This window comes from Meriones unguiculatus, chromosome 1 (assembly GCF_030254825.1).
Source record: "Meriones unguiculatus strain TT.TT164.6M chromosome 1, Bangor_MerUng_6.1, whole genome shotgun sequence".
In the NCBI taxonomy this organism is placed as follows: domain Eukaryota; kingdom Metazoa; phylum Chordata; class Mammalia; order Rodentia; family Muridae; genus Meriones; species Meriones unguiculatus.
The window spans coordinates 119,074,188-119,089,878 of record NC_083349.1 but is presented as its reverse complement, the minus strand read 5'-3'; the positions used below and the strand labels follow the sequence as shown (position 1 = coordinate 119,089,878).

The 15,691-nt window shown below is 39.1% G+C and overlaps 1 protein-coding gene and 1 pseudogene across 5 annotated transcripts in view; one reads left to right on the top strand and one right to left on the bottom strand.

The window, feature by feature from the left end:
* Nbas (NBAS subunit of NRZ tethering complex) overlaps positions 1 to 15,691 on the bottom strand; it is a 307,505-nt gene that overhangs the window by 183,793 nt on the left and 108,021 nt on the right. For all 5 annotated transcript variants that reach the window (XM_060366017.1, XM_060366025.1, XM_060365995.1 and 2 more), the window contains 3 exons: positions 12,694 to 12,756; positions 10,905 to 11,027; positions 2,374 to 2,476 (listed from right to left, as the gene is read on the bottom strand). In XM_060366017.1, coding sequence (XP_060222000.1) covers positions 2,374 to 2,476; positions 10,905 to 11,027; positions 12,694 to 12,756 — 289 coding nt within the window. The remainder of the gene's footprint in view (positions 1 to 2,373; positions 2,477 to 10,904; positions 11,028 to 12,693; positions 12,757 to 15,691) is intronic.
* LOC110551302 (large ribosomal subunit protein uL23-like) lies at positions 2,842 to 3,431 on the top strand (annotated as a pseudogene).

Below are 15,691 nucleotides of genomic sequence, written 5' to 3'. Positions count from 1 at the left end.
ACAAAAAAATTTGAACACAGGGAACTTCCCAGAGACTCATACTCCAACCAAGGACTATTCATAGAGATAACCCAGAACCCCTGCACAGATGTAGCCCAGGGCAGTTCAGAGTCCAATTGGGTTACATAGTAATGTAAAGAGGGACTGCCTCTGACATAATCTGATTGGCCTGCTCTTTGATCACCTCCCCCTGAGGGGGGAGCAGCCTTACCAGGCCATAGTAGAGGACAATGCAGCCACTTTTGATGTGACCTGACAGACTAAGATCAGAAAGGAGAGGAGAACCTCCCCTATCAGTGGACTTGGGGAGTGGCAGGCATGCAGAGGGAGGAGGGAGGGTGGGATTGGGAGGGGAGGAGGGAGAGGCTTATGGGGGAATGCAGAATGAATAAAATGTAATTGATGAAAAATTAAAAAAAAAAAAGCAACCAAGGAGTGTGTTCAGGAATGAGTATTGTCTTACTAAGCTGTTTCCTCAGCCTCATCTGAATCCACACTCAGGAATGCATCAGACTATAAACATAAGCTTACACATGAACATTAAAACTATAACATGGAGCACTAAGGGTTTTCAACTTGGATATTAAACAGGATTTTAATAAAATAAAAAACCCTGATAAAAGGGGTACCTTGCAAGAATTTATTGTACTAATGGCTCTGACTCACTTAAAATTAATTATTTAATATTACTTCTGCCAGAAAGGTATTAAACGGTGTGACTCCCAAGCCTAAGCATATAATGATGTGACATATGTTCTTTCCCTACCATACATGGGTAGATGAAGACATGGAAGACAGTGATGAGATGATCGCAACCTCATGAAGAACAGGAGTTCCAGCTTTCATAGCATTGCCCTATCATTTGCTCTTTGGGGGGGGGGGATAATGTCAGACAAGCCTTTACCAATATGCCTGGTTAAAAACACACAAACAAACAAACAACAACAACAAACTCATGTAATATAACAAGAATGTCTATAAAGTAGAAACTGTGGCCAAAAGCATTTAAGGAATGGGCAACTGTCCTCACTGGCATCAGGAAGGTGGATCTGACATACACAAGCACAAGTCAAATGAACTTTCAATGATTCATACAAGAAAGCCATAGGACACCATGACCAAGACTGGGAAAATGCAATTTACTCACCCTAAAATGTAAACAGTCTTGCTAAAATGAATAATCTGGCCTTCATTCAATAGGCTGCAAGTCAGTCTTTGTCCACCATGTTCTAAGCTATGCCATTACACTTTCAAATTATTTTCCAAGGACAACAAAACTTATCAGCCAAAATCAGATGATACAGCATATGTTAAAAGGTATATATTAAAACTTTAGTTTTGTCAAGTCAATATTTTTATTGTCTTCTAGAGGCTTCTCAGAACTCATAATTGCTTTCTAATGTTCTCTAAGCAGAGAGGTATTCAAATGATATGAATAGTGAAGTATTCAAATGATATTCAAGATATTCAAATGATATGATAGTAAAATGCTTACCTAGCACCTGAAGGCAAAACCATGGGAACCTGTCTATACACAGCTCCACTCATTTTACAGGAGTGCTACCATGAAGGCAAGTTTGATGAGTTCCTAGCAGGCATAACTGGACAGCCTAGCCATGAAAATTTATCAGGAGTTTGCCAAGTAAGAAAAAAAGACTATATTCCAGGCAGAAGGAATGGTGTACACACAGTCACAGCAAGGGTAGGTTTACATCCTACTCAACGGAGCTACTGGAGCATGCAAGAAGCTTGGGGAGTGACCAAGGAAAGAGTGACCTGGGAGGCTCTGCTGCTGTGACTCCATGCCACAAACGCAGGTACCTACAGAGTGATATGAAACAAGCAACAGATTGTATGAAGGAAAGTATCATGCCTGCGAAGAAATGTAAAGCAGAAGATAAGAGCATAGAAAATCAGAGGCCTCCTACAATTCAGCATAGCTAAGAAAGGGAGGTCAGATTTAGACTCACCTAAGGATACTTTAAATAAATTGACTTTTTTGTTTGGAGTTCAGTCGTGTGTGTGTGTGTGTGTGTGTGTGTGTGTGTGTGTGTGTGTGCACAGAAGGGATGGAACTCAAGACCTTGCCCAAGCTACAGTGTACCCTACCAACAAACTACACCCCCAGTCATCAAGGTGCAGTGATCACCAAAACCTGTGGGGAGAAACATGAAATGTAGGGTTCTCTGAGCACTCATCTGCTAAGTAGATGCTATCACAGTAAACAAAGACAGGAGTATGAAAAGGATTCAACTCAGAGCACTAGCTAATCAACCATCAGCTGTTAATCACACTATGTACAATGCATCCTACAGTTCCTCCCTCATAGCAAAACAATCAAAATGAAAACAAAATGTATATAGCCTCAGTTACCTCATAGCAAGCATTGGAATTGAGGCATGTGTACACATGTTGCTGCATAGTCAGCATGTCCTGCAGCAGCATTCGCCAATGGGACTCACCAACAGGAGGCTGCCTGGGGAAAGAGAGACAATCCATGAAACCTAAATCCTAAGACTGCCAGGTACTACCAGTCTACACACACCCACTCTCAAACAATTGATAGCTCTAAATTTCATTTGAATTTGTAGTAAAAAGTAAAAAGAGTTCCTATGGGGAGGAAAAAAAAAACAGCAAAATAAAGTAGGAAAAAAAAAAAAACAGAAACAGGCACTAGTTTCAAAATCTACCTCCATCACTGTACCCCTCCACAAGTCTTTTTGTATGGTTCCTTAGTTGCTTCTGTTTAGTTTTGGGTTTTTTTTTGTTTTTTGTTTTTTTGTTTTTTTGGTGGGGGGACATTATCTCATCATATAGCTCCACTGGGCAGGCCTTGAATACATGAGTAGCTCCAATTATTCTTGATCCTCCTGCCCTAGACTGTAGTACACTGAGATTATAGGCAGGAGCCACCGGGCCTGGCTACCAAGGGTCTTTTAAAATTTCATTTGAACATTAAGACACAGGAGGCAGCTTTCTCACCAAGAAGAAAGCTCCTGTCCTTCCCAAAGTCGAAGCCAAAGCAAAGGCCTTGAAAGCTAAGAAGGCAGTGCTGAAAGGCATCCAGAGCCACAAAAAGAAGATCCGCACATCACCCACCTTCTGGCAGCCCAAGACCCTGCAGCTCCGGCAGCAGCCCAAATACCCTCGAAAGAGTCCACCCAGGAGAAACAAGCTTGACCACTATGCCATCATCAAATTTCCCCTGACCACCAAGTCAGCCATGAAGAAAATAGAGGATAAAAACACACTTGTGTTCATTGTGGATGTCAAGGCCAACAAGCACCAGATAAAACAGGCTGTGAAGAAACTCTATGACACTGATGTGGCCAGTTAATACCCTGATAAGGCCTGATGGAGAGAAGGCGTATGTTCAGTTGGTTCCTGATTATGATGCTCTGAATGTTGCCAACAAGATTGGGATCATCTAAACTGAGTCTAGATGGCTAATTCTAAATAAATACTTTTTTCACCATTAAAAAAATAAATAAATAACAGGAGGCAACCTTAAAACATCACCACTCACTCAGGTTTGGGACATGGGAACCATGAGCACTGTGGCTGGATGCTTAGCTTTAAGACAGTGGTTTTCAACCTTCTTAATGATATGAATCTTTAATACAATTCCTCATGTTGTGGTGACCCCAAGCATAAAATTATTTGTGTTGCTACTTCATAATTCTAAGTTTGTTACTGTTATAAATCCAAGTGCAAATATATGATATGCAGATTATCTGATACGTGACCCCAAAGGACTAGCAAAGCACAAGTTGAGAGCCACTGCTTTAAGTGGAATACCCAGCAGCAGTTCACAAGCAATAAACAGTGACCATCAGGAGTTACCTTCTCAGGTGACAGACCATGGACAAGCTTCCAGAGCACCAGAGTGGTTACTGGCATTAACACCTGCTTTAGAAAGAAGCTTCCAGCTCCAAAAAAAGACAGTATCTTTTGTAACAATTCCTGAGACATAATTTCCAAGATCCCTTCAAAAGGGAGGTCAGTAAGCCTACTTAAGGAAGACCAAAGCATTCAGCTCCTATCCAGACAGTATTTGGTTAATGTTACCCACATTGTTGAGTGGACTGTACTCATGCTCACTCTTGGGCTTGACAGAATCTTGGCTGGCATTGCATAGCAGCTATAGACACAGCCAATGCCTCCTTTAGACACACGTCTTAATAAGATGCCTCTGGCTAGGTAAACAATCTACCACATGAGAGAAATGTCAATATTCATTACGCCAAGCTTAATCCTTCTGTCTGCACCCTGCTATCTAAATACTCTGCCCTCCATACTCTGTTCACTGTCCTGGAATTACCAAAAATGAGAATACCTGGTTCCAACATCCCCCACCCCAGTATTGTTCAACAGAAGAAAATAAATATGCATTAACAACCACCCCCCCCAGTGATATTCTGCTATAGAAAACAAATAAACATGCAGGTCAGTCTAGGGCTTCCAAATCATCCTGCACAGCCCTTACCTGCAGCCACATGTCCTCCTGATTAGGGGAGCTAAAGGTTTTTGTGGCAGCCCATAAGAGCTTCTTCCTCCACAGTGGTAGACACAGCATCTTCAAACAGTCTTCCCTGGTTGAACTGATGATTAAAACTCTAAAGCCTTCAAAAGGTTTTCCATCAATTTTCCCCCTATGTTGAAGACAACTTCAACATAGATTTTGCTATATTTGTGACAGAGACCAAGACTGGCCCCATTTTTCCTTCCATTTTTTAGCCCTTCTTGACTGGTTTATGCACTCTACCACCCCAGGTTACTCTCTGGTCTATACCAGTCAAATTCTGTATAGCTATTCCTGCCTCATCAAAAACAGGGCTCATCAACCTTCTCAACTATGGCAAACAACACTGTCTTGCCTGGTGAATGGCTATCACATAGTACCTCTTACCCTCACTTATTTCACTATCATGTCTACCTTAGGTCTTTCTTTTTTACTACCAGACAGTCCCTATGAGTTCCAAATTTTTGTATTCCAGGGAGCTTTTTAACACAGATCTTTACTACCTTCAACCTTTGGGTGCCCTAACAGCTTTAAGAAGTGCAAACCAACACTTCTATTTCATTCTCCCCCTCCCGTTTTCTCCAGTTTCCTTTTGAAACAACAGGCTAAAGTGGAGGATTCTAGCTGCCTGTCTCATTGTACTTTCTCATTTACACATACAAGTTCCTCTGCGCAGCCATCCAGGCCTCACTCACATTCTTTACTCAAAGCCCAACTCACAGAATCATGAGGAATGGTTAAGATTAAGTCTGGGAAGCTGCAGACACTGAAGCAGATGTTCTGAGCATACAGATGAGCTCAATAACCTGTATGGAGCTCATTGTTTTCATCTGATTGCTAGGCTGCCTTCTCTGTTATTTAGTTTAACTTAAAGGACAATATATAAAAAGGTACCCAAGGTTCCTGATAAAGTATTTGATAAATGCAGATGAATAGATAATTATCAGGTTTGGTTTTGTTATAGACATAATTATGTTACAAAACATTAGGAAGGAGAACATGCTATAAGTCTCTTTGCTTCTCTCAGTTCATCTTACTTCACTGTACCTAAGCTTGGAATCACTACGTTTACCTCTAATTATGAGGTTCTAGAGAATAACAGGGCTCAACATTTGAAAACAGCAGATGCCATTTCAGTTTCTCAAATACAAAACAGATGTTTCTTTTACATGAATCTTTTGTCTTTTTATCTTAATATATTGTCATTTAAAGTCATCACTATTACCAGGAACTGTGGTATACACCATTTATCCCAGCCCTCAAGAGGCTGAGGCAAGGGGATCTTAATTTTAAAGCAGCCTGTCCTACAAAGAGAGATGCTATGGCAACAAGAGCAACAATAATACTCACCATTTCTAACTGTTATGTGCTTAAATGGACAAGATAGATCCTAAGTATATAATAATATAAAATCATTTTCCCTGAGCACCTCTGCTTTTGCAGGATGGATGTCTCTGTTGCACAGACTGTCCTCAAAAGACTGGGTTTGAGCAGTCCTTCTGCCTCAGCCTCCCAAGGAGCTGAGACATCATGACTGAACTTTTTCTAAGCACAAGCCTCACTGCCCATGTGATGTCCACTGTTACATGAAATGAACAACTCTTCCTGTTCCATGTGCAGTGAGGCACAGGAGAACACATCCTTCCCTGGCACACAAACGTATATAGCACACTGCTGCTGTAAGTGCTCCAGTATGGCGTCTATAGGCTACCAGTATTTTAATCTTCCTCCTTGAACTTTTTTGATGGACTTCAAAGAATTGTGGGACTCCTTTCAGATTTGGCTTAAAGGCAGTGAAGTAACAAAATATTTGAAGTTTGTGTCCACTTTATTAGCTCAACAAAATCAGACCTTGGCCTTGCCAGGCTGAATGCAAGTCTTATAGCGCAGCTGTTCTCGGGAAGCCATCAGCACTAGGACAGATGGTATAAATGTTCCCTCACACATGGCTAGCCATTAGTAGAAATCCTAATTAAAATAAATTATAACACATCATTGAAAATGGCCCTTTTTCAGAATACAACCGTAAATAAGAATCAAAAGCAGGATTTGAAGAAATGGGAATTTAGCAAACTAACAAGATGCCTGTGTACACAATAATAGTTACAAGTCCGTACTGGAGATAGATACCTCCCAGCCCAGGTATAAACAATACGATACTCAAGATGGTAAAACCTGGATTCATGACAAATGTGATGGGCTCTGTCATCATTTATGATGTACATAATACTATTTTAGAGGTACTGAAGGCTTGGACATGCTCATGTACTAAGACAGATAGCAAACTGATAACTTTGAAAGTGAGAGCATGTTCTTCTAAATATACACAGTAAGGAGAACACCATGGGTAGAAATTAACACTAGGCACATCAGAAGCAAATAAGGAACTCAAGTGGATAAACAAGACTTTCCAATTGTGAAGGCAAAGGTCCTAGAATAAGCAGCATATCCCTGGAGACACTAACCCCTTTTAAAGTTGTCGTAAGACTGTAGCAGTCAGTTAGTAATTATCAGGGCCATGTGAGTTCCTTCCCGTTTAAAGCACACAGTGGCTATAATGTACAACATACAAGAAAACATAAAGCACATATGCTTACTAATAAAGATAGTATATTGCTGCAAGAGATGTGGACAAAATACTAAGACATTCCTGGGACAAAGACTTTGACTCTACTTACAAAAGCTGAATACTAACACTATGTTATTAGTACTGGAATTTCATTTCTTCTTTTATCAGACTCAACTGTATCTCTAAAAACTCATTATTTAATTCTACTGCCAGCAAGCCTGTTCTCTGTTCCACCAGGATTTAAGATTCCTCTCCGGGCATCGTTACGTGACAGATTCTTATGGCAACTTCCTCATACACACGTGGGGACCACATCCAAGTTCTGACTCTATCTCAGAATACCCTTGTTCTGAGTACTCAACTTTATATCAGCCTCTTCACATCAGGCTCTCCACACTTTGCACTGTCTCACAGCCAGTGCAAAGTCTTTCCTTCGCACTGAGGCCTTGCTGTGTATCTACCCAAAAAAAACAGAGTGGGCTAAAAGCTTGCCAGTTTGCTTATGGCCTCATTGGATCTTACATAGTTGGAAATACCTTTGAAACTCTTTTGCCAACTTTTCTACAAGGCAATTCATTTTCTCCCTCACATCTTACTGTACGGCTTAGACAGATTTCAAATATTTCTTCATTTTACATGAGCTGCTATAGATGTGACACAAAATTGACAGGAGTTCCACAAGAAGACCAACAGAGCCAACTAACCAGAACTCAGAGGGGCTTGCAGAGAGTGAAGCATCAACCAAGGATCATGCGTGGACTGGACCTAGGACTTCTACATAGATGTAGCCTATGGACAGTTCAGGCTTCATGGGTTTCCTAGTAAGGGGAGCGGAAGCTGTCTGAAACATGGACCCTATTCCCTGCTCTTTGAACACTTCCCCTGGCAAAGCTGCTTCACCAGACCACAGGGGAAGAGGATGTGCTCAGTCTTAATGCAACTTGAAGAGCTGGGGAAAGTTGGTGAAGGAGGGATCCCTTTTTCTGAGGAATAGGGGAGGAGAGATAGGGCAAGAAGAAAGGAGGGTTGGACTGGGAGGAGAGGCAGAATGGGGCTATAATTAGGATGCAAAAGAAATGAATAAATTAATTTTTAAAAATAGGGCTGGAGAGATGTCTCAGGGGTTAAAATAAAAGCATTGGTTGTTTTTCCAAAGGACCCAGTCTCAATTCCCAGCACCCACATAACAGTTCACTACTGTCTGTGACTCCAGTTCCAAGGGATCTGACACCCTCATACAGACAAGTGCAGGCAAAACACAAATACACATTTAAAAAAAAAATCACTTTCAAAGTCCTTTCTCTCTCAATCCAGCAGCCTCAGTGGTGAGCAACACAGCCATGGCCAAGATTAAGGCTCAGGACCTGTGCAGCAACACATTGTCTGCAAATGCATTGCCGTGTTCTCACTGTCATTAATCAGACTCAAAAAGAAAACCTAGGAAAATTCCACAAGGACAAGAAATACAAGCCTCTAGACCTATGAGCCAAGAAGACTAGAGTCATGTGTCACTGGCTCACCAAGCACAAAGAGAAGCTGAAGACCAAGAAGCAGCAGTGAAAGGAGTAGCCGCTGTATGCGTATATATGAGGTCAAGGCCTGAGGTGGCAATGACAATAATGTGCAAGACTGACAAAAATAGATAGATAGATAGATAGATAGATAGATAGATAGATAGATAGATAAAAATAGACACAAAATTGTCCAACCCTGTAACAAAATATTCATATGAAAATGTGAAAAAATCATATATTCATGATTAAGCAATGTAAACATTAACAAAATAATCAAAAATAATGTGACTAAAAATTATAAATAAGTGCAGAATTAAAAAATGTGTCTTCTGAGAATGGGAGGAAAATGCAATAATTAACTAATGAATTCAATTTCACTAGCTCTCTTGAAACAAAATAAATTTCCAAAGAGAAACAGCACAATTCACAACTCCATCAGAATAAATGTACTACTTCAAATGATACCAGCACGGAAAGAGCTAAAAATTACTAAAGACCAATACTCTACTTTAAAAAATCATTATGATCTTTTATTAACCTATTCATGTGAAAACATTAGTATCTGAAGTTTGCTAGAAAGTATGTTATGCAACAAGAATAAAAATTAAGTTATACACTCAACAACATAAAGTGAATCCAGCAAGACTGGAAGACAAAAGATCAATATATGAAAGATCAATTGATCGGTCAGGTGATAAATACCTATGGCCCTCATATTCAGAAGGTGCAGCATAAGAATTAAGAGAATCATGAGTTTGAGACCAGTCTGAGCTACACAGGGAGACTCCAACTCACAAGTGTACACACACAGATTGAACACTTATACATTAACAATGAGCAATTTACCATCGCACATACCTAGGAATCAATTTTACATAATTACAAGACTTTACATAATTACAAGACTGGAAATATGAAAACTTTGAGATGAACAGAAAGGCACGCTATTGCCCATGGAATGAGTGGGTGAAGACTGACTGGCACAGCAATACTCCCCAGCAGTGAACAGACCTGTACAACTATGGACATCCCAAATGAATTTAGCACACAGCTGTAATCTCAATGCTCAGGAGGATAAAACCTGAACAAATGAGGCTGAGCCCAGCCTGAGCTACATACTGAGTTCAAGGCCAGCCTGGGCTATATAGCAAGATTCTTTTCTTAATTAAAAAGAAAATCACAAATAATAATATTTAAAATGTTAATTCCAATGCAAAGAACCTATATCATATAAGCAAAGTAAATTTTAAAAGTCAGAAGACTAATATTACTTAATTGCAATATTTATAATACAACTGAGATAACTAACATAGTGTGCTACTTGAAGAAAAATAAATGGATAAAGAAACTGAATAAAAATGTCAAAACACAGCCTCACCTGTGTGGAAACTGATTTTCAGTAAGGTTGCAAAGACAATTTAGTAAAGAAAGGCTAGTGTTTCCAACAAATGCTGTGATACAAACCAGACAGGAAGAAAATTTTGACCCATAGTTTGAAAAATAACCAAAAACTGGTGATAATTTGTGTGAATCTAAAAGTTTGCTAGAAAAAGAATAAAATAAAAGTTTGTGAAAAATATTTCCTTGAAAAACTAACAACATGACAATCCCAACAGCACAGGTTGACTTTTGAAGTTGATTAAAGATGAGAGAGAGTCTGCTCAAAGGAAACTGTAAGAACCCTGAAAGGAATATTTGGCAGGGTTTCTTTTTTTGTTTTTCATTTGGCATATGACCTTGCCAACCACCTTTATGTATTTATTTTTTAAAATGCATTCATTTGAAGAAAATAATTAAATATTTATAAAAGCTGTGTTTGTAAAAATCAAAACTCAAAACAACCCTAATGTCCACTAACAGGTGAGCATATATACGATGTGAAATAAACACAATACATGGAATACTATTCAGCAAATGAAACAGCTTAACTTATTGAGTCATGGCACAACATGGATAAGCCACAACAATGATGCTCAGTAAAAGAAACAATGATAGAAAATAGTATGTAAAGGGATAGAAAAAAACTCAGCAGCAGCCCTGTGGGGGTGGGGGAGAAGGAGGAGGAAAAGAACTATGAAAAGGCAATGTGTAAGGGCTTTTATCTTTTGTGGTCATTATTCTGAATATCATGATTGTATGTGTCATAAGTATATGAACATATGAAAACTTACCAATTATAAACTTTATAAATGCAGTATGTTAATGACCAATCATATAACTTAAAGGAGTTGTCAAAAAAGAAAACAAGTGATATAACACACGCCAATTACAACATCAGTCAATTGAGTTTGTTACATACTTCCGTCCTGTGTGCCTGGTCAGTCGCACCATCAGGCCACGTGCCTCTTCTGAGCTAGACTGGGTGTTCTTGACAAATGAAACTGGTTTCTCCAGTCCATGTTTTCTCAAAAGCTCTGACACACTATAAATAAAAGAAGAAATATTTAACATTGTCCAAAGAGACTAAGTATCTTGAGAATTTAAATTATATTTAAGTCAACTGGTGGAAAAGTAAAAGGTATACATGATCCAATATTATTTATTACATTAATTATTACCAAAAATAAAACTTATATATCCAACTATGTATTTCTCATTGGCTTTTCTTAGACCTGCATGGAATAAATGGCTTATCCTTCAAAAAATGAAATATCTAACTCAAAATCTTTCTGGCAAGCTGCCTCCATTCTAAAAGCATGCACAATATTAAGGTAAATGTGAAACTTTATTACTATACTGCAATTCTGGGCAGTACACAAGCACCATGGTATATAGACCATTCTGCTCCCTTAAAGCAACTTAAAATATTTTTACACTACCTTCTCTAGTTTGAGTGAACAAAAAAGAGTAAATAGTCTCCAAATAATGATGCTTTTCTATATACACACTATTAATAAAATGATATCATCAATAATTACATATTGCTTCCTCTCTCTCCTCCCTTTTTCATTTCTTATTGATGCAAGGTCTCACATATTCCAGGCCAGCCATGAACTTCCTACACACCTTAGGATGATCTTGAACTCCTGACTCTCCTATCTCCACCTCCTAGTGCTGGGATTACCACAACAGGCCACCACACATGTGTTTTAGGCATACATGGGGGTCAGAGCTCTGTGCACACTGGGCAAGCACTCCACCAACTGAGCTACACTCCCAGCTCCTAGTTTGTATTCAATTTCATTAACAGTGTAGTATTGAAGAATTACAGTGTGTATATAAACATAAAAATAAATGCTAGTAAATTCCAAAATATCTCAGTCTCAGAGAATGATGGCTCAAACTCAACATTTCATTATAAAAGTAAGACTATCCCAACAAAGATGCATTAAAGTTCCAACACAGCTTGATATTACCCCAACAGTCAGTCAAACATACCACTGTGCTCCAAGTCTTATCAGTGTAATAGACACTGTTTGCTGACTGATGCAACTGTTGCTGTATAAATTAACATTTCTTATGTGCCTAGAAAGTGTGAGGAACTTTAATTTCTTAATCAAAGAGCACTTTCATCATTTCATGAAATAACAATTACAGATAAGAAAGCCAGAGGTTCAAAAGTCTACATAGCTGGTGAGTGGGAATATTTAGACTTGAATATAGGCTTATCTGGGAATGGCGTCTCATACTTTTTACCCCAACACAATAAGGCTAAGGCACAAAGACTGCTGTGAGTTTGAAGCTAGCCTGAGCTACATGGCAAAATGCTTTTTAAAAAAACATACAGACAAGCAAAAGAAGCACACATCTGTAATATAAGGACAGGAGTGACAGAAGCAGGAAGATTATCCATGAGTTCAAACACATCCTGATATATACAGTGAGTTCTACACCCCAGCAAAAACTACACAGAGGAGGAGAGATATGGGGTTGGGGAGCACAGCAGATGTGCATGCCACATACACTCAGGCTTATCAGGTTCATATCCCAGCATGCTATTATAGTGCATGCATCACTGAGAAAATACTCAAGAGACAGTCACAGGACTACACAGTGACACTGGACATGACTGACAGGAAGGCCTCGAGTACATGGCCGACAACACACCTTAGTAAGCACAGAACAAAAAAGTTGTCTTTTTCATTCACCTGAGAATTTTTTCCAGTTGGTCTACCATGTCATGAAGTGATGTGGTTACCTTTGTATTATGCCTAAAGAAATAAAAATTAGGGTTAGAAGTGGGTTTTTAATAAAATATAAAACTATAAGAAGGAGAAAAAGGTGTTTCTCTTACATAAGATAATACAACACTGTCCAAGAAAAATGGGAGGCTTATTTCCTATGAACTATACAAGACCTCCAAGGACCTACATTATTTCTTTGAGGTACTGATAGCATTAGGTAACTACCAGGCCAATCTCTGGTCACACACAAAAGCATATAGTAGACTCACCTATGCTGTCTCACTGAATCAATTCACTAGATTATGACTAAATTAGTGGAATCAAACATAACTCTCTGTTGGAGATTCAAGCAACTAATTTCTATAGTACATTTGACTTAATAATGCTTCAAGATAAAAAGAATCATGAACAGTTATTGACTGTGTATGCATGTGTGTAACAATAAGAATAATAATAATTAATGAACAAGAGGTCAATATTTCAAAAAAGTAGAGGAAACACAGAAGTTAAGAAAAAAGGTAGAAATGATATAAGCACAGTACTTATGGATGAAATTTGCAAAAAAGTATTTAAATTTTAAAAACATAGTCTTATTCAAAAGGTCAAGCAGAAATGAGGAAGAAGTACAGAGTAAAAGCACTGCACCTTAGAAATGTTAGGATTCCGGAACAAAACCTACTTCTGGGTTGCCTAGCAACTTATGATGTCATCATGTGTCACCAGACAGGTGGCCACACCTGTAAGGCATGGTTACCTTGCCCCTTAAAGGGACAACCCAACACGTGGTCTCCCTCTTGGTCTCTCTTGCTCCTGGCCTCTTGGCCTTCTCCCCTTTCTCTTTCCCTCTCTTTCCCCCCACTCCCTTTCCCCCCATCATGTCCTGCACTCCCTTCTCTCCCTCTCTTTATATCCACCTAATAAACCTCTTCATATAAAACCTGTTGTAGCCATCAAGATTTAATTTGTTCCCATCACTTAGTGCCTTCCCTTGACCACAACAGTCAAGAATTACTCAAAATGAAACCATACAGAGTAAAGGTCCAGGTGCAAACAGAATACACATGAGCAAAGCTTTAGGTAGAGCTGGATCACAGGGAGGAGGGTGTCTACACTCTTGGTAGGACTGGGTAAAGGGGAGGAGGCTTTCTATCTATGCTCTTGGGGAAAGCTGGGTAATGGGGGAAGAAAGGAGGAGAGTGTCTATCTTTGTATTTGGGACTAAAACTCATAGGTTTGTTTTTAAATGAACAAGAAACAGTTCATTGAGCTTAAAAAGCCAAAATAAATATTAAAATTCAAAAGCTAGCTTAGAAGATAAAATTGATGAACTCTCAGCTCAATTCATAAAAGGTCAAAATGTGAGGAAAAGAATAAAAAGAGATGCAAACAAATACATGAACAAATAAGATCTATAATTAAATACCAAATCTGGCAGAACTAACCTTTAAAGAACAAGATGTGGAGGCAGTGGAGAAGGGAGAAGAAATAAACTCATCAAGGAAAATATAGGACTATTTAGGAATATGCCACGAGGTCTTATCATCCCAGGTCTGAAGAGTTTTGAGAATGAAACAGACCAATAACCAACACACTGAGGTAAAATTCACAATAAAATCCAACCTTAGTCAATTTCAGAATACCCGAGATATTCTGACCATAAAAGAGTAAAGTTGTGGACAAGGGTAAAAGCCTTGTACAGGAACCAGCTTCAAAACAGCATCAGATTCCTCTACAGCGTGGACAGGAAAAAGGAAGGTATTCAGAAGCCCCAGGGAAAGAAAAAGGAATTTAGAATTCCATGAAGAGTCAAAACAGCTACCTTAGTGTGAAGGTATAATTCTGACATTGCCCATGCAATGTTGGATGAGAAGCTCTTTGAGACTATATTCATTCCATTGAAACAAGTGGCTACATTACAGAAGAAGGCGAAAGGCAATACGCAAAGGAGAGGTCATGTCCCAGATAAGAGCTAAAAAGCAGAAAGAACTGTTCACACCAAAGATAAAGAGCAAATCCTGTGAGGGAATGGGGGCAAGGAAAAGAAGGAGCAGAAAGATAATGAAGTACTTCTGACCACTTGTGGTTCTGTCAGGAGCTAGAGAAATAAAAATCAAGAGAAGCAGAAATCATCCAATCCAGGGAAAGGAGAATGCTAACTTAGAAGAAACAGCCATACCTTCTCTGACAATGTTCACATAACCATGATGGTGGAAACACTAAGAGTGGTAGGACGACCAATCTGCGATGATTTTACATCACTTACAGTTAATTTAACTATGAAATTAGAAGTGTAATATTGTAAAGGAGATGTCCTAGCTTGCTTTCTGTTACTATGAAAACAATAAACACAAGCAATGTTGGGAGGAAAGAGCTTATTTGCATTACAAATAAGGAAAGGGCTTATTTGCATTACAAAGAGGAACCAGCACAGGAGCTCAAGGCAGGAACTGGGAGGGGGGGCAGGAATTAAAAGAAACCACTCAGAGGATGCTGTTTATAGGCTTGCTTCCATTAGCTTATTCAGCTGTCTTTCTTACACAGCTCAGGCCAACCCACCTATGGGTGACACCACCCACAGTAGGTTGGACCCTCCCATATCAATCAACAATCAAGAAATTGTCCCATACACATCAAAAATGGCCAATCTGATGGAGGCCGTTTCTCAACTGAGACTCTCAGCACAGGAGGTAAGCAAAAAGAAGACGAAGAACATTATCTGTAAAAGTATTTCTTTGTGAGCTAAGCAGGGTGATAATTAGGGAACTTGGACAGTAAAGACTAGAGTGTCACAAGTTCAAGACTAACCTTACCTACATAGAGAGTTTGAGGCTAGTATGAATTATATAAAACCCTGTGTCAAAAACATTTCTACCATCAAAAAAGAAAAAGGAAGTGACGAAAAAAGAAAGGAAAAAGGAAAGGAAAGATAAAAGAAAGGAAGGAAAGAAGGAAGGATACATTT